The 20,507-nt window shown below is 44.9% G+C and overlaps 1 protein-coding gene across 1 annotated transcript in view; it reads left to right on the top strand.

Moving 5' to 3' along the window:
• Positions 1-20,507, top strand: part of CD6 (CD6 molecule) — a 262,122-nt gene that overhangs the window by 149,526 nt on the left and 92,089 nt on the right. The window contains exon 3 of the mRNA XM_078646382.1: positions 2,280-2,639. Coding sequence (XP_078502508.1) covers positions 2,280-2,639 — 360 coding nt within the window. The remainder of the gene's footprint in view (positions 1-2,279; positions 2,640-20,507) is intronic.

Genomic DNA, 20,507 nt, shown 5'->3' with positions numbered 1-20,507 from the left:
AAACAATGATGCGACAGTTTTCACTGCGCTCTCCCAGCATGTGAGAGTAATTAATTGTTTTCTGTTTGAGACCACCAGGCTTTCCCTGGCATTGCTGAACAGGAAAAATGTTATTGGACAATCTGCCCTCCATTGTCCGGGTGTTCTGAAGTGGTGTGGCCGATGGCCCAATGTCAGTCGGCTGTTGGTCAAAGTTTCGTCAGGTGGGGCCAATGAAGGCTCCTCCCTTGGCTTCTTGGCTGGTCCCCTACTGTAAACAGAGCTTCGCAACCAGAGGTTTAGCGGCCAGGAGACGCTGCCACATGTCGGCTGAATGCCCTGTCTGCCAGACTCTAAAGAACGCCCTGAGTGACCTCCATGGAGACAGGTCTACTGTGGGTCTGGTTCATTCCCTTAGGGTACCAAACACGTGCACCTGAAAATGTCCCCATAGAGGTAGGCTCTTCTTCGTCCAGGCCCACAAACTCTGGAACAAGCTGCTCTTTTGCAACAGAGTCCAGTCCTTCCTTATCACCTCCTGCAAGGCCAACAAACGTCTTTCTTGAACCAAACACTGTAACATCCCAAGGGCACCAAGCAGCCACCACAATGGACCTTTGAAAGAGAAAGTGAAACACCTAAAATCATTTCAAGTTCAGGAGCATCCTTCAAACTTCAAATTCAACACTCTACATAATTAAGAGGCTGAAGCCTAACCCCCTCTGCCATGTTTAACCCCTTCAGTGCTGATGACGGCTCTCGGTCGTCATCAGTTACGGTGGGCGTGTGCTGATGACGGCCAGGAGCTGTTATGACCACGCCCGCGATTGGAATGTGCCGCACAGGTGCGGAATTCCGGCCGTGACAGAGAGGTTAAAGGACCGAGCTCTGGTAGTGGGTGTTGATTTTAAAACTCAGTTGAGGTATTGCAATGCACTCTCTCCTGTGGGTCTTCTGAACATCCTGACAGACCGACTGAAAAGTCAAAGAAAAGTTCTACATCAACATTCAAGACTCAAGATCATCTGTTTATACTATTTCTATGTTTGTTGCCTCTCGTTTTTGTGTGTATGTATTGTTTATAATGTATGGTCAATGAGCAGTGGACCATTGAGGAGGGCAACGATTTTCTTTACGAGTCTTTCTGTGTACTGTAGTGACTATTTCCGGCAGTGCGGCTTTGAATCCCCTGGTGCACCCTCCAATCTTTGTTCCATGATGCACCCTATTCTGATTCCAGGTTCAGAAACATACCACCTTTAACTCGTTCCATGCTGGTGATGGAACCACTCCGTCACCAGCCTCGGACGCGCTATGCTGGTGACGGAGCGGTTCTGTCACGGCCCGGCCACTGGGCCTGCGCGGCGCTGATTACGGGCCTGTGTGGCGCGTGCTATTGAGCGGGCAGGGCCGTGACGGAACCGCTCCGTCACAAGCACAGTGCACCCGAGGCTTGTGACGGAGCGGTTCCGTCACGAGCATGGGAGCGCCGAGCACCCCCTCCTCCCCCCTAGCGCTGCGGTGGAATTACCGCTGCAGCCAAGGGGTTAAAGTCCTATTTTGACACTTGTACAATCTCTTTGCTGACTTGCTTGTGAGCTCCCTACTCAACATCAGGGGCCACACTTTTTCTGTGATTTTTGGGGGAATTGTCCATCCGGAGAGATCCAGCCTTTCCTCCACTCTTCTAGGCTAAACAACACCACTGAAGTCGTGTTTGGTTTGGTTGTGCTTAGAAGATCTGCGCCAAGAGATCATCTTGGGAGGTGGGAGCTATATAAGTGATGCTACTCACTCACCTAGAGGCCCTTTAGTACATAATGTGCGTGCATCAAAGCTCTCGCCTCAAAAAAAAGGTTGAATGTTCGAACCACATATGCATTTACCATGCATGCTTTTACAACATGGTTCGAACCACAAATGTGTCTAACAACGCATTCCTTTACCACGCAAGCTGTTACAATGACTTGCCTTAGGGTAAGGGCTGGACTTTGGAATAGTGTAATTTACTATTCCAACTCCAGTCTGTGCAACAGTAGGGAAATTGTTGGACTTAAAGACCAATAACAGTCCCACACCGCTTTCCCTAATGCAAGTTGTTGTAACGACGTGGTTAACGAATGCATTGGAAAGACGCATTTGTGGTTCGGATGCATTGTGAAGGCACAGTGTGTGTTGCAATGTGTTGTTAAGGCTGTTATCCCAAACAAAACACAAGAAAATGGCTCCCACCGCTGATCGTTGCCGTACGGTGTGAACTCTGTCCAAGAATCACTGTCTCTCGTCTCTCTCTTCTGCAGAGCCGTCTCTCCGGCTGGTGAATGGGACGGGTCGCTGTGTTGGAAGTGTGGAGATCCGCCTGGAGGACCACTGGATCCCGCTCTGCCAGGAGCCGTGGGACTGGATCACCGCCGATGTCCTATGCCGCAAGCTCGACTGTGGCTCTGCCTTTGGGTGGATGGGTGGGCACGATGAAGACCCCAGCCCAAGCACCCGGAGCGCTGGCAACGAGAGGCACAGGGGTCCAGCTGCTGCATCCAACCAAACCGTGCCCCACTCCATGTGGGTGGTCTGTGCCCACCTGCAAAGGGGTCTGGAGAACTGTTCTGTGAGCCCCAAGCCATGCCCCAGTGAGAGGCCAGCAGAGCTCAACTGCACAGGTGATGACCTCTGGGGGGCAAGGAGCATGTGGTGGGGTGGTGGGTGTACGGGGGGTGGCACACATGGTCAAAGAGTGAAGTCCTCCTCACATGCGGTGACACAATGACTGCTCATACTCATCCTCTCTCTCCCTTCCATTTGTACCTCTCACACCTCCCTGTCCTTTCTTTCTTCCTCGAAGTTATGCTGTTTTTTATTTTCCATTAATTTTTTGCCTTCTTAACACCCTTATTTTCTCTTTTAATGTAACGTAGACATGTATTTCTTGTAAAAGACAATTTAAAATAATTGTTACCCAAAAATAAATAATAAGGGGATAACAGATAAGCTACTATTTCATTAAAAATGAATTGAACTTTAGTGCATCAGTGCAAGTATTGTCTCTTCGAAACATACTCGTCTCTCTTCTCCCTGACTTACTTTCTTATTTATTTTAGTAGTTTTATATAGCGCTAGCTGGACCCGAGGGTATCAGAGCGCTTTACATCAAGTAAATTATGTGCAAATAGGCAGTACAGTGTATAGTAAAACATGGGCATCGAGCCGGGTATAGGGCGAACAAAGGTGCAGTCGCGTAGAGGGGCATGGAGGGTCAAACAGAGACGGGCCTCCAAAAAGTTTCTTTGTTCACATAGGACGAGTGTCCAAAAAGTTTTCTTGATCCGAGTCAGTGTCACCGGTCAAAAATTAAAGTTAGATAGAGTGCTGGCTAGGGTGCATCCTTGGCTCCTATCGGTTCGCTCGAGAGCGGTCTAGGAAGAGGACTTTGAGCAGATTTTTGAATTTTGGAAACTTTTTTCTTTCCCCCCATCTGTCCCTTTCCTATAAATCCATACTTTCCTCTGTTCCTTCTGTTTAACATTAACCTCAATGCAGATGGCCGAAGTCCAACTGGCTTTTAATGCAAAATAGTGAGTTCAGCACAGGATCGAAGACAATTGTCATTCAAACTGACATCTGATCTCCCGTGGGACTAGGGTGACCAACCGTCCGTAAATGTCACGGACAGTCCGTAATTTCGGCCGTCTGTCCGTTGTCCGTGAAGGATTCTTTAACGGACGCCATTTGTCCGTCATTTTAGCCGGGCATCGGTTGCCTCACCCTAAAGCCAAGAAATGAGGCTTAGGCGCACAGCGAATATGGAATGTACACAAAGTGTAAGGAACGGTAGGTAGGTTTGTGGAAAAGTAAATTTTGCCATGTTCTGTGTCCCTACGTGTTCCCCATGTTATGTTATATGTGCACGATTAATATGCATATGTATTCCCCATGATCGATTAAAGACGCAATTACGGCTGTGTCCATCTCTAGTATGCCAGTTCCTAGTTTTCGTGAATACAACGAGCATTAGGCCTATGTAAAGTTACGTTGCCACGTTTCTCAGTGTGCACGTTATTTCATTGTAAAGTCCCCGTTTCTAGGCCTCAAAAAGGGCCCGGACTCAGATTCAGCTCCTGTCTCCTGAACCCTCTCCAAGGAGCGATACAGCCCCCACCTGTATCCCTGACCCTTCACTTACTTCCTGCCTCACAGTGCCCGGCTCGGCCTGGCTCTGCCTGCCAGTCTGCCAAGAGTATGTTATGATTCTAGTTATCAGTCCAGCCCTCCTTCTCTGCATTCCTAAGCTACTGAATCGCATCAATAGTTTCCGTCACAGTCTAGCCTTTACGTCTCCATGTAAGAGAAATACTGTATTTATGGTCATTTAATATTCCTCAACACACACTACATGTAGAATAATGCATGCACCAGTCTTAGTGTCTGTTAGCCTTTACCCTGATAACTTTTGGATTCTATCAACATGTTCTCTAAACATCAGATACTAGATAGTGTTTAGGTACATGTCGCTCTGACTCTCCAGACTTTCGTCTCTCCTTCTAGCTCAGAAGTCATAGCCCCCAGCTTCTCCCTAGTAACACGTCATTGCCAGCTTGCGCGCACCACTAGGTTAGAGGTCCCGGCTCCTTCGGTAGCCCCCTCCATGTTTCCGCCCATTTGTGACATATTCCGTTACGTTTACATCACATGTCTATGTATACGCCCTGTTCACGCCTCTTGTTACACCTACTTTCTGCCTTTATCTCTCGCGACTGCTATAGGCCCTGCCTACTGTTACGCCTATTGTATTGAATACCATGTATTTTGTTTAAGTATATATACTTGTGCACTGTTATTAAAAGTTGCCATTCCATTCCTTTGTCCCTGCCCCGTGCAGCGCTGCCATCCTATTCCCGTGCAGGTTGTCCTGTTCCTGTCCTTTATGCTGTATTAAACCTGCATACTCCTACTACCTCGAATCTTGACTCTTATTTATTGAGCTATCTGTTATTATATATCCAGTCAAAAATAGAGGTATTATTTATTTATTTACCACATAATGGCGCCCGAACAGGGACTTGCCCTTTCCCCACGCGCCGGTGAAGCCACGCAAGCCCCCTGATCCTCTGCAGCCGTGACGGAACCATACCGGCCACGTGCAGATATTTCTGCTTCAAGTATCCCTCAGGCCCACGGAGGAGACGGAGGTTGCGGTCCAGCGTCCAGACGAGGCGGTGGAGGAACGCGGCGAGTCCCGACCAGAGCCCAAGCCGAGAGTCCACTTCCGAGGTATCCGGAGGCCCACCTGTAACTGAAGTCCGAAGTTCGTCCGTCCGTCGTCGTAGCAGTCCAGTCCAGTCCGAGGCCTTCCGTTCTTGCTGCCCGGTGAGTACCGTTGCTGGGGTAGTATCTAGACAGGGTCAATTCATTTGTCTCTGGTCCGTGGGTTTGGGTACGCAAATCCAACACGAAGTATCCACCTAGGTGGATGCGGGTCCTGACGTGTCTCTTTATGATACCGGTATGTTTCGTACTGTTTCAGCAGTGCATCTAGTAACTCTAGTAAGTTCTAGTCTCGAGAAATTCATGTGTTTCTGTTCTCAAGTATTCCAGGTAATGTTTCTGTTCGAACTGTTGTTTTAAATGTCATTTCAATGTGTTTTTAATGTCGTGGTATGAGTGATCAGTCTCAAGTCATTATTGTGTTCATTGTGTATTATAATTGTGTCTAGACTCCAGCCCAGTCATGCCATTGTTTTCAAAGTTACGTCAGTTAAGAACTAGAAAAGGTCTGTTAGAAGAAGCAGTTCCTGTCCCGCCTAGGGACAGTCCAGGTCATTTTATGTATCAAAAGCATGGCATAAGTGCCATATTATATCTAGATTTGTGGGTGGAGTACACCAAACAGTTAGAAGAAAAGTATAGATGGCCCGTATCGGGTACATGGGATGCCGAGTGCATCATGCGAGTAGAAGAAGCATTATGGAAAAAGAAAGCCAGACAGTCACAGAAAGATGCCATCGAGTTATGGCGCAAAGAATCTCATAAAAGAACCGAAAAAGAAATCAGAAAGTCAGAATTAAGTAGAGAATCCTTAGAAAGAGCCCAAGAAAGGGAACTAATCGAAATAGGTGAACGAGTTAAAACCGAACAGTCAGACAGACAGAGGAATGCCCTCATTAAGGGTATGTATCCTCTTCTTGCCGAGGGCTTGCCAAAAGCAACCCCGGAAGCATCCAGTAATTTTCCGCCACCCTTAGTTCCGACCAAGCTACGTCACAAACCGACCGCAGCTGATATTTTTCTCTCGTCCTATTTGGACGACACAGTCCCAGAATATGCAAATCCTGTTCCGCCAGCTCCTGTAAATAATGTAAATCCTGCTCCTCCAGTCACCGGGGCACCTGTTACAGCACCTGTTACGGTACCCCCGGTCCAGCCTACATTACAAGTACCCGCTACACTGGTCACTCTGCCAGCACGAAGAGTATCAGTCGATGATTCCAGTTTAGGGGCCGCGGGAGGAGGTCCTCCGGGAACCCCGCCGCCACACAAACGTGTAACGTCAGTCGAGTTACATGAACGTGCGTTACAGCGCACGCCCAAACATCAGTCTGTTGCAGATATCAGACGAGCTCTTACCGAATGCCGTTATGATCCGGTCCCAGGTGATGATAGTATGGTTATATATTCATTACGTGTAAGACGGGTGACCGAGTATTTGGACACCCTACCGAATATGAAAGAAGATCTAGACAGAATGTATCGTTTCATTCGTACAGGACAAGATCCAGAAAGTATTGGTGAAGTCATGTCTCACAGAAAATCTGAGATCCAGTTCATGCTGTTAAAGTTTCTGATCAATTGTTTAATTAGGGAACAAGATTCCCCGACTAAAGATCCGACCGAAATGAAAATTCTGACAAAGTGGAGTGATAATATAGCCGAGGGTAAGCACAAGACACTCAATAGTATAGAGAGTATGTACAAGAAAATACGTAAAGAAATAATAAGGTTACACGAACAACGCAAAGAAGCTCTAGGAAGCGAGAAAGAAAATGACTCTCCTACTGAAGAGGTAGACGACGAGAACACCGCCAGAATAGCGTATGTAGGTAAATCTAGATTTCCAGACCGACATTTACGCCTAGAACACAAGAAAACTGTTCCTCTTCCAGCACCAGAACAAGGTTCTCTAGAACAAGTATTTCAAGCTACCGATCACATTCTGAAATCACGAATCGGTTATAGTGAGTTAAGTACCATGCATGAACAAGAACTAGCCCGATCAGCAGTCCGATGGATTACTGATTCTACCACTTTTCCAGACGAAATAGTGGCACAAATGTTTCTGAAACTGCCCCCAGCCGAGCAGCGACTGGTGGGTATGTATATGATCCAACACCTCATTACTCTGTATGAGGGTCAACATTCTGATCCAGGTCCGTTACATGATGTCCTGAACGAGTTACTCCAGTATAGATGGAAAGGTTTAGGCACCGATTTAATTAGTGTCATTCTAGAACAGCGCCACAAATATAGAACGTTCCTAAATCCGCATTTTGTTCATGTCTCACCTCCAGAAAGTAAACCGTTTTATATAGATAGACAGCATCCGTTACGAGAAGTACACCCAGTTAGGACAGCGGGTGGTGAAATGCAACGAGTATTTGTTTACACCCCAGTTACCAAGATGGAACTCTTAGAGATGAAGAAATTAATTCCCTGTCACGACAAAGATCCAGCAGGGTTCCACCGAGAATTAAAAGACATGCTCCGTATGGGAGAATACACGTATCCAGATATTATTAAAATGTTAAAAGTCCTGTTGCCTGCGGGCATATACGAAAAACTCAAGGAAAAAGATTGGGAGGTGGGAGAGAAAAAGATCGATTGGACAGCTCTAGAAGCTGAAGATAAGATACGTGTACCAGGTACCGGTCTTGGAGACAAATGTAAAGAATTACCAGAATTATTGATACAAGTTTTGCCTAGATTATTAGCCACTAAAAAGGAAGACTGGGATGCAATCTCAGCATGTAAACAGAAACAAGACGAAGACACTAGTGATTTTTATTCCAGATTTGAGAAATGTTTTATAATAAACAGTGGTTTGAAGACGAGTAGCGAGTCATACCCTCATCTTTTTGTTACTAAATTAGTCGAGAATTCAAGTCCACAAGTTAAAAATCGAGTTTTGAAAGTCGAAAGTACTTGGCTAGCTAGTACCCCGTCCCAGATGCTCCAAATGCTCCAGTATCACCAGAATAGAATCAGAGAAGAGCAAGAACACGAGAGAAGACGTATGAAAGACACGAAAATGAAAGTACTAGTTGCACAATCTGTTCCTCAAGACAGTCAGAAGAGGGGTCCGAATCAACCGAATCAAGCCAGTCATCCTGCAGCTCCCGTTAAAGGGACATGCAATTATTGTAAACAGCCAGGTCATTTCATAAACGAGTGTGCAGTTCTGAAACACAATATAGCCACTGGTAAAACTAAAGAAAGACCACGTCCGCCTAGACAAGAACAAGTTTCACAGACTTCTCAGTCACCACAGAATGCACAACAGACAGTTCCAGCACCGCAGCCTATAGCTGCAACACAGCATGTTACACAGCAGATGTACCAGTATGCACAATCCGAGTATCCAGAGTATCAAGCGTATTCATGAAACAGCCTAGAGAGGGAGGTAGGCTTGCCTCTCATCGAGATTCCTGTAGATCAAGAAGGTCCCTACGTACACAGTCAAGTATTAGGGAAAGACAGAAAGTTTCTGATTGATACAGGGGCAAGTAGGACTACCATTAGTCACGACGAGGTTCCAGGGGCTCCGCTCTCAGGCTCTAGAAATGTTTCCCTTGGATTTTCAGGAAAGCCTATTGTAAACGAGATATCAAAGCCAGTTACTTTAGAAGTTGGTCCATTGTCCCGAACTACTGATCTATTGCTTACGAAGTCATGTCCAGAAAATTTGTTAGGTATTAAGACACTGAAAGAATTAGGTGCAGTTATTTGCTGTTCCCCAGAGGGAATACGTTTGTTTTTACGTGACTTCAAGGGTCACTATGTATTACGAGATTTTGATCCGAGATTGTCAAATGTCCCGCAACATCTATGGGCGCAAGGTCCAACTGATGTTGGTTTCATGCGAATCACACCCCATCGTGTGACTCTCAAGCAAGGTGTAGTGTTACCACGAATCAGACAGTACAGATTGCCACCTGAGGCTGTAGCAGCCTTATCCAAAATTATTGACGAACTTATGGCTCAAGGAGTAGTTGTAGAAACTGACTCCAATGTATGTAATTCTCCTATCATTCCAGTCATGAAACGTACTGATCCAAATGCACCCCCAGTATATCGATTAGTGATTGACCTTCGAGAACTTAATAAATGTATCATTCCCCAGTACCCAGTTGTTCCAGATATTTCTTCCCTATTGACAGCCATTGATTCTGAGGCTACATTTTTCACAGTCATAGACCTCAAAAACGCATTTTTCAGTGTCCCCATTCATCCAGACAGTCAGTTTCTTTTCGGATTCTGTTTAAATGGAAGGAGCTATAAATTCACACGAGCTCCTCAAGGTTTCACAGAAAGTCCTAGTATTTACAGTCAAGCACTTAAGAGACAACTAGACAATATTCACATGCCAACTGACACTGCCCTGCTCCAATATGTCGATGATCTACTGATCACAGCCCGTTCTGAACGTGCTTGCGAGCGAGCGTCACTCACAGTTCTGTATTTCCTAGCCGAGATGGGGCACAAGGTGTCCCCTTCAAAACTTCAATTCTGTGTCCAGCAAGTGATCTACTTAGGCCACTTACTGTCCAAGTGGGGTAGGCAGTTGACACCTGACTGTATCCAGTTAATAGCGAGTCTCCCTCAGCCCAAGACACAGAAGGAGGTACGTGCTTTTATCGGCCTTACTTCTTATTGCAGACAATGGATTCCTCAGTATGCATTTCTAGCCAAGCCATTGATACAGTTAACGACACAGGAGGCAGCCGTATCGACTGTCCTCCCTTGGACATCTGAACATACACTTAGTTTTAATGAATTAAAGAAAGCCTTATGCCAAGCACCTGTTCTAGCTACACCGAACTACAGTAAGTCTTTTACACTTTTTGTCACAGAACGCGATGGTACAGCATTATCTGTTCTCACACAAGATCAAGCCGGACAATACAAGCCCTGTGCTTATTTTTCGAGCACATTAGATCCAGTAGCCCAGGCTTTGCCTGCGTGCCTCAAGTCAGTTGCAGCCACAGCACTAGCTATCAGACAAAGTGATTCCATAGTATTAGGACACTCCCTGACAGTACAAGTTCCACACTCCGTGGAAGTTCTTTTAAACCGAACACAGACTCAGCACTTGACCATTGCACGTTTAACAGGTTATGAACTGACACTGTTCCAGCCACACATAGAAATCAGACGCTGCAACGTTCTAAATCCTGCTACACTGTTACCGTCAGTTACTTCAAATCCTGCCACACATGACTGTGTGGAAGTTGTTAACACTATGACTAAGCCAAGACAAGATCTGACAGATATTCCGTTACCAGATCCCGACCTGACACTTTATGTGGATGGTTCATGTATGAGAACGAGTACAGGAGAACTAGTAGCCGCGTATGCAGTGACTACTGACACTGAAGTTATTGAAACACACCGTATTGACACCCTGTCTGCTCAAGCAGCAGAGCTAGTTGCTCTGACACAAGCCTGCATACGTGCCAAGAACCTGAAAGTTAATGTTTACACAGATTCACGCTACGCATTCGGAGTTGTACACAACTTCGGAGTGCTCTGGCAGGAGAGATGTTTCATGACTTCTCATGGAACCAAGATTCAGCCTGGTCTCCTTATTCAAGCTCTGTTAGATGCAATACATTTACCGACATCTATCGCTATCATGAAGTGCAAGGCACATACGAAAGTTACTGACATTATTTCCCAAGGTAATGATCTAGCAGATCGAACAGCCAAGCTTACAGCACAGACTCCAGACATACCAGTTAACAAGACACTGACATCCACTCTCGAACAGACTACTTGTATGACAGTTAAGGACCCTACTCAAGATGTCATAGATATCCAGTTACATGCTACTCCCGAGGAAATCAAGAAATGGTCCGAACAAGGAGGGGTCCAGACAGATCAGGGATGGTTGACGAGGGGAAAAGCCACATGGTTTCTCCCCGACTCAATGGTTCAAGTCATTATCAATACCGCACATAGTCCAGCACACTTAGGAGAAAAAGCCATGATAGACAGTATCCAGAACATTTGGTTCAACAAGCATTTACGAGCTGCAGCCAAGCAGAAAGTCCGTACCTGTATGATATGTTGCCAGTTCAATCCAGGTAAAAGTGTCCCGGTGGAACAAGGTGGATTCCAACCTCCTGACCACCCTTTTGAAGTCCTCCAGATGGATTATATTCAGATGGAGCGATGTCGAGGTTTCAAGTATGTCCTTGTAGTTGTATGCGCTTTGTCCAGGTGGACAGAAGCATATCCAGTCCCAGATTACACAGCCGCGACCACTGCCAAGCAGTTGGTTCGTGAATTCTTCCCCCGTTATGGACTCCCTAGGGTCGTGTATTCTGATAACGGCCAGCCATTCTCATCTGAACTAATGAAGCACGTTTCCCTTTTGTTAGGGTACCAGTGGAAGTTCCATTGTGTACGCCATCAAGAAGCAGCCGGTCTCGTAGAGAGACATAATCAAACCTTGAAAATCCGCATTGCCAAAATCTGTCAAGAAAAAGGTGTAGACTGGTTAGTTGCTCTGCCAGTCGCTTTGTTTTATATGCGCATGGTCGCACATTCCAGATCAGGTCTGTCTCCTTATGAGGTCGTATTCGGCCGCCCCCCGAATATGTGGGGTACACCTAGACCCCGAAGTATTACCGATGTTTCCAGTAATATGCTGACAGATTACCTAGCTTCCTTGATGTCTGCCCTACACTCTTGTCGTTCACAGGTTGCCGCTGCATTTCCCGACAATACTGAAGTCAAGCCACATGAGATCCTTCCCGGCACCCTGGTCCTCGTCCGCAATTTTGATCGTTCAAGCCCGCTGGAGCCTCGCTGGAAGGAGCCGAAGTTAGTCCTTCTAACCACCCGTACTGCCGTCAAGTTGGAAGGCAGGAAGGGGTGGGTGCACCTGTCACACGTCAAGAAATTTCACGGACTAAAAACTGTTTCCAAGAACATTTCCAAGGATTGTCAAGATTTTAAAGACTGCCAAGATACTATTCTTAAGGACTGTCCCGCAAATGACATTGATATCAAGCCCTCCCTGTTAGAGAAAACTCCGCAGCAGGAGTATAAAAGTAAGCTCCGGTCTAGTAAAATAAGTCAGCCAGTTTAATTGTCTAAGTCCTCCCCTAGGTGAAACGGTTAGACAGGTATCTGACATGTATGAAATAGACCCCCATAGTGAGAGAGTTAGTCAAAACTCTATCCGATGTATCGTTTTTCTAAGTTTTATATTGTTTTTAAGCTTAATGGTTACCTGCACGAGTTATGCATTTCATTTATGTTTTCCAATTTCTCATGTAAATATGTTTTCTAATGCTACAGTAGAGCACACATTTAGTGATCTACCTCCTCACGAACTATCTTATCGTCTTGCTATGCGCAACAATACCTTTATCCGTATGTTGCATTATTCACACCAGACCAGCAATGCCACTAATTGTTGGGTGTGTGGTCGACTCCCCCCTTTCCAGACACCGAAGGGAGTTCTGCCACTCTTTCCTTATCCGTTTTCACATAATGGTTCATGTGGAGCATGGTCCACGTTAACGTCATCCTCAACTGATATGTCCTTTCTGAACAGTACATGTTTTCCAGACAAGCAAGGTCTTCCCCACAGAACAGGGTTAGATCTAGAAAATTAAGTTTATAATTTGGGTAATTATTCTTCGAATTTCATGGTTCTGAATGTTCAGTCTGATCCTACTCCAGACTTACCTGCTATTTCAGTACTACCAGTCAAAGGCGAATTATGTGTCAGAAATAATGGTTCCGTACATGTAGGACATAGTGATTGTACTACTATTGTCGAGTATAGTGACAGTGGGAAATCTATTTTCAAAGCTTCACGTCATTCTTATTTTGTTTGTGGTCAGACCGCATATGTTCGTCTGCCCCTCGATTGGGATGGAACCTGTTACATTGCCTTCCTACTGCCACCAGTTTTCCTAGCCCCGTCCGATTATCACAGAAACACACATCTAGTACACATTAGACATAGAAGGGAGATCGAGTCCCCGATTGTCGATCAAACTGAAACTGCTCTAGAACAGTATACAGATTTCAATAGAGGATTCTTTTTCTTTATAGGACCTATCCAGAATAGTAAGTTAATCCGTAGATTAACCAGAACCCTTGAAGCAGTAGTGAATGAGACTGCCTCTGCTCTAGGTAACTTAACCGAAGAGCAATCTGCTATGAGATTTGTCGTGCTCCAAAATCGTCTCGTTCTTGACGTCATACTGGCCGATAGAGGAGGAGCATGTAGAGTCATCGGATCTAGTTGCTGCATTTTCATTCCTAATAACGCGCCGTCTGTTTATTCAGCTATAACCAGACTTCATAAAATTGCCCATCAGTTACACCAGAATCCAGGCACCTGGACATGGTCCGGTTGGTTTTGGAGTATAATTTCTGCCTGGGGATGGAAAGTATTGTCCTTTCTAGGTATTGCAGTAGCGATCATATTCAGTTGCTGCCTCTGTATACAATGTGGCCCTGCGATTTGCGGCATTTGTGCTACCTCTTGTATTCCTAGTCCCAAGTCCCGTCCTAGATCCCGTTCCAAGAAATTTCGAGACGAGCAAATGATACTGTATGAAATGATAGATGGTATCATGAATATTGATGTTTCCTGATGGAAACGTAGTGACAAGGAGGGAATGTGGAAAAGTAAATTTTGCCATGTTCTGTGTCCCTACGTGTTCCCCATGTTATGTTATATGTGCACGATTAATATGCATATGTATTCCCCATGATCGATTAAAGACGCAATTACGGCTGTGTCCATCTCTAGTATGCCAGTTCCTAGTTTTCGTGAATACAACGAGCATTAGGCCTATGTAAAGTTACGTTGCCACGTTTCTCAGTGTGCACGTTATTTCATTGTAAAGTCCCCGTTTCTAGGCCTCAAAAAGGGCCCGGACTCAGATTCAGCTCCTGTCTCCTGAACCCTCTCCAAGGAGCGATACAGCCCCCACCTGTATCCCTGACCCTTCACTTACTTCCTGCCTCACAGTGCCCGGCTCGGCCTGGCTCTGCCTGCCAGTCTGCCAAGAGTATGTTATGATTCTAGTTATCAGTCCAGCCCTCCTTCTCTGCATTCCTAAGCTACTGAATCGCATCAATAGTTTCCGTCACAGTCTAGCCTTTACGTCTCCATGTAAGAGAAATACTGTATTTATGGTCATTTAATATTCCTCAACACACACTACATGTAGAATAATGCATGCACCAGTCTTAGTGTCTGTTAGCCTTTACCCTGATAACTTTTGGATTCTATCAACATGTTCTCTAAACATCAGATACTAGATAGTGTTTAGGTACATGTCGCTCTGACTCTCCAGACTTTCGTCTCTCCTTCTAGCTCAGAAGTCATAGCCCCCAGCTTCTCCCTAGTAACACGTCATTGCCAGCTTGCGCGCACCACTAGGTTAGAGGTCCCGGCTCCTTCGGTAGCCCCCTCCATGTTTCCGCCCATTTGTGACATATTCCGTTACGTTTACATCACATGTCTATGTATACGCCCTGTTCACGCCTCTTGTTACACCTACTTTCTGCCTTATCTCTCGCGACTGCTATAGGCCCTGCCTACTGTTACGCCTATTGTATTGAATACCATGTATTTTGTTTAAGTATATATACTTGTGCACTGTTATTAAAAGTTGCCATTCCATTCCTTTGTCCCTGCCCCGTGCAGCGCTGCCATCCTATTCCCGTGCAGGTTGTCCTGTTCCTGTCCTTTATGCTGTATTAAACCTGCATACTCCTACTACCTCGAATCTTGACTCTTATTTATTGAGCTATCTGTTATTAGAAGGATGAAGGTGCTCCCACAGGTGACGTAACTAGCCAAAATACGTCAATAATTATAGCAAAACAGTGTGTTACGTGATACGTAGACACATCCCTGTATCCGGGCACACTTATGTAGTTCAGCGTAGCTGATTCAAATAAGGTTCAAACGGGAAGGTTTTCAAAGTTTGTGTATATTTGGTAAATGTTCACAAGTTCATTGTACAATGGCGTTACATCACGCCATGAAGTCAATTGAATGTAATCCAATGGTGTATTCAAAGTATGCTCCAATGCATTTCGGACTCGTGTAGTCCTTTATCAAGGAGCGCTGCGGGAAGGATACAACAACAGCAATTTAGATCAACGGAACCAGGCAGCTGTAAAGTAGTGCACATGCGGTGAGGGGGGTGTGTATAAGATTTGTCAGCTATGATTAAGGTGATATCAAAGTGAGTACATGCGGCTAAAAAGAAGGTGTGGCATTTGCATGCGGTCATTAAACTGGAAGTTATAACTGAAACCGGGTGTTTCTGTGACCATGCGTGCATTGCGGTAAAAAAAAAAAAAAGTGTGTTGAAATCATACGCGTGTGTCATAGTGGGTTTAAACGGCAGTGACTTGTAATATTAGCGCGAACAGGTGGTGAAGTGAAACGGGGTTAATGGTACAATGTGAAAGTATCTTACGCTTCCACATTGGTGTATAGCTCACATCGGTGCTGCAAAAAACAATGACAGGATCATGAAAAGTTATCAACGAACAAAGCGCTCGTGTAAAAGACGATTCACCGCCATGCGGTCGCGGTAACTTACTGTGGAGGTTTCAAGGAGGTGGACTACGTGTCTCGAGCTTCGCGGAGATACTGCGGAGTTCGAAGGGAAAGTGTGGAATGATAGAAATAGAGAAAAGACACCCAGATTAAAGGGAAAATCACAGCGGCCATCTTGTAACGGTGAAGGTGAAAGACCAGAATGTACTACAGTGAAATTACAACACACTGGTAAATGTAACAATAAAAATGCAGAATAAGAGTACAACATATCAAACGACCTTGTTACAGGTAGCAACTCAGTTCAGTCCGATCATTAAGCCCGAAGGGCTTCAAAGATTGAAGTTTGTAAATCCACGATGTCTCACGTTGTAAGAGGGTTTTGTTGTTGTCTCTGCCCTCACAGTGGGTGACCATTTCCAATACCAAGTACTTCAACTGGGCTACACTGTGGTGCGCCTCGTTGAAATGCGTTGCCAGATTAGATTTGATGTTCTTGGTACGGATATTTGATTTATGTTCATTGAGTCTGGTTTTTATTTTTCTGCTGGTTTTACCTACGTAGATCTTTCCACACGGGCATTTAAGTAGGTAAATCAAGTTGGCTGAGTCGCAAGTGGCATCTACTTTTAAGGTGATCTCAAATCCTTTCATAGGGTGATGTATGATGTTACCACTAATTACGTTGTTGCAATTGTTGCAATGATGACAGGGACGTGTCCCTGTGTATTTCCTCGGCGTGTCAGTGGGTTTAGATAAAATTTCTCTGATGTTCATTGGTCGGTTGTAAGCAAAGATCGGGGGATCTTTGAAGAGGTCCCCAAAGTCTGGTTCCGACGACAAAATCCGCCAGTGTCTTAATATGATTTTCTTGTAGATTTTGCTCACAGTGGAGAATTTGGAGACCAATGTCATTCTAGGATTGGGATCCTTTTTTCTGCTTTTCAAAGCTTCTGTTCTAGAGATGGTGAGTACTCTATCATGTGCCTCTTTAATGATGTTTTCAGGGTAACCTCGGGTGGAGAACCTAGAGGCCATGGTTTGGATTTGGAAATCTCTTCTGTTGTCGTCTGATACTATCCGGGTGACTCTCAGCATCTGGCTGAATGGGAGGTGTCTTTTCAGGGAGTCTTGATGGAAACTACTATATAGCAGGGTGTTATTGCGGTCAGTTTCCTTGCGGTACAAATCAGTTTCGATGCCATCTGTGGTGATTCTCACTAGTACATCCAAAAATGTAATTTCTGTAGCTGAAATATTCCAGGTGAACTCAATTCGGTCATCTCTAGTGTTCAACATTGATAAGGCTGATTCCAGGTGCTCCCGGGAATCTTTCCAAATAAAGAAAAGGTCGTCTATATATCGTGCGTAAAGTTTGAGGTTGTCATTCCAATCCGCATTTGTCAAAATGTGGTTGAGTTCAAAGTTGCCCATATAGATATGTGCGTATGTCGGCGCGGCGCAATTGCCCATTGCCATCCCAGACATTTGTAAGTACCAATGATCCTCAAAACAAAAATAACTGTGGTATAAAGTGAAAATCATAAGTTCTAGAATGAAGGTTTTCAAAGGGTCTGCAATTTTCGATTCTAGTAGAGCTGATTTAATAGCTTCAATTCCCCCAGCATGGGGAATGGAGGTGTATAGGCTCTTGACATCGGCAGTGCATAATAGTATTTGTTCATTTTTCTTGATCTCAACGGAGTTTAATTTGTTGATGAAGTCAGTGGTATCGCGAGTGTAACTTTTTAAGCTGGTTACCATAGGTTGTAAGTGGCGATCAATAAATTTTCCGATGGGTTCGTGGATTGACCCCCGTGTGGACACGATGGGGCGAAAAGGTGGATCCATTAAGTTTTTATGTATTTTGGGCAGCATGGTAAGAGTAGGACTTTTTGGGTGATCGACGATCAAATATCGCTTGGTTCTGTCATCGATGATGTCATTCTCTCTGGCTTTATCAATGATGTTGAGTAACATCATTTTGTACTCCTTAGTGGGGTTGCCTTCAAGTGGCAGATAGGTTTCAACGTCGAAGACGTGTTCTCTGGCTCTACGGGTGTAGAGGTCCGCGTTGAGGATGACTAAGGCACCACCCTTGTCAGCTTTCAAACATTTGATTGTTTTGTTGTTGGCGATATTCTTCAAAGTGTCATGGTCTTTGTTGGTGATGTTCCTGCGTTTAGGTTTCTTGTAATTGATCTTGGCGATGTCCTGACGGACTAGGGTTTCAAAATTATCAATACTCTTATGGCTGCTTGGGGGCATGTAGTTACTTGTAGGTCGTAGACCAAGTAGCTGATCCGGTTTGGTTTCCACAACAGGTTCCAAAACTTTTTCAAAAAAATGTTTTAGACGTAATTTTCTGGTGAGCTTAAAGGTGCTGACTTCTAGTTCAAGAAGATTGGTGTTACTGGTTGGGATGAATGACATACCCTTTTGTAATGTTTTAATTTCGTAAGGTGTAAGGTTAGTGTCAGAAATGTTTATGACTAACGATGTTTCCTCGTTTTGGATTTGTTTTGAGGTTGGCTCTTTCCGTTGCTTTTTGTTTGTTCCTTTGCCCCGTCTGGGTCGTCGGTTCTGTCTGGGCCTGACTCTAAAAAAGGCTCCGTGGTGGTTGTGGATGAGGTAGATGCTTGTGCTGGTCGGTCTTTAGAGGTTGTGCGTTCCGTTGGTTGGTGTCTTGGAGGACGGTTGGTGTTATCGCTGTCGGAAGATGAAGTGTCAGTGTTCTGGGAATACGGTTTGTTTCTTCGTCGCTGAGCGTAAACTTCCGCCCAAGTATAAACTTCACCAAGCTTATAGTCTAAGGTGTCACGCCGAAATTTGCGTAACTTTCGTTCGTTGATCTCCCTAGTGTGGCGGTCGATCTGTCTGTTGATGTCTTCCAACGTTGTGCCTAGTTCCTCAGGGGTCATAAGATCTTTAAGTTCACTTTCTGCGGTGGTTATTTCCAAAGACAATTCTTGGAGAATTCCTGACAATTCCTCAATGATAAATAAAATTAAGTCCAGACTGCACTTGTTTAGGATTGCGTACCATCTATCAAGGAAAGCTTTGGAGTTCTTACATAGAGAAGGCTTTAACGCAATGCGAAGGCCGCGGGGAATACGAAGTGATTTATGGTACTTAATCAGCGTGTTCGCGTGAAGTTTTTGGTTTACACGACGTTTCGACAAATAGAGTAATTGTTTGATACATTGTTCCTTCGTTCTGCTTGAGGGTGTTTGAGTTAGATCATCGTTGAACAATGCATAGATCCTTTCCGTTGCATCAGAATCAAATGCCAATGTTTCGGCATGTGCTTCAGTGGATTTAGAGATGTCTTCATATTGCATCTTAGAAGATGATCCGGGGGGCGTGCTGCCAGCCTACCAGGCAGTGGAAAGTAGATATAGAACCAAGAAATGAGGCTTAGGCGCACAGCGAATATGGAATGTACACAAAGTGTAAGGAACGGTAGGTAGGTTAAAGAAGGATGAAGGTGCTCCCACAGGTGACGTAACTAGCCAAAATACGTCAATAATTATAGCAAAACAGTGTGTTACGTGATACGTAGACACATCCCTGTATCCGGGCACACTTATGTAGTTCAGCGTAGCTGATTCAAATAAGGTTCAAACGGGAAGGTTTTCAAAGTTTGTGTATATTTGGTAAATGTTCACAAGTTCATTGTACAATGGCGTTACATCACGCCATGAAGTCAATTGAATGTAATCCAATGGTGTATTCAAAGTATGCTCCAATGCATTTCGGACTCGTGTAGTCCTTTATCAAGGAGCGCTGCGGGAAGGATACAACAACAGCAATTTAGATCAACGGAACCAGGCAGCTGTAAAGTAGTGCACATGCGGTGAGGGGGGTGTGTATAAGATTTGTCAGCTATGATTAAGGTGATATCAAAGTGAGTACATGCGGCTAAAAAGAAGGTGTGGCATTTGCATGCGGTCATTAAACTGGAAGTTATAACTGAAACCGGGTGTTTCTGTGACCATGCGTGCATTGCGGTAAAAAAAAAAAAGTGCGTTGAAATCATACGGCGTGTGTCATAGTGGGTTTAAACGGCAGTGACTTGTAATATTAGCGCGAACAGGTGGTGAAGTGAAACGGGGTTAATGGTACAATGTGAAAGTATCTTACGCTTCCACATTGGTGTATAGCTCACATCGGTGCTGCAAAAAACAATGACAGGATCATGAAAAGTTATCAACGAACAAAGCGCTCGTGTAAAAGACGATTCACCGCCATGCGGTCGCGGTAACTTACTGTGGAGGTTTTAAGGAGGTGGACTACGTGTCTCGAGCTTCGCGGAGATACTGCGGAGTTCGAAGGGAAAGTGTGGAATGATAGAAATAGAGAAAAGACACCCAGATTAAAGGGAAAATCACAGCGGCCATCTTGTAACGGTGAAGGTGAAAGACCAGAATGTACTACAGTGAAATTACAACACACTGGTAAATGTAACAATAAAAATGCAGAATAAGAGTACAACATATCAAACGACCTTGTTACAGGTAGCAACTCAGTTCAGTCGGATCATTAAGCCCGAAGGGCTTCAAAGATTGAAGTTTGTAAATCCACGATGTCTCACGTTGTAAGAGGGTTTTGTTGTTGTCTCTGCCCTCACAGTGGGTGACCATTTCCAATACCAAGTACTTCAACTGGGCTACACTGTGGTGCGCCTCATTGAAATGCGTTGCCAGATTAG

This window comes from Lissotriton helveticus, chromosome 1_1 (assembly GCF_964261635.1).
Source record: "Lissotriton helveticus chromosome 1_1, aLisHel1.1, whole genome shotgun sequence".
NCBI lineage: Eukaryota > Metazoa > Chordata > Amphibia > Caudata > Salamandridae > Lissotriton > Lissotriton helveticus.
This window is presented reverse-complemented; position numbering and strand designations above follow the sequence as displayed.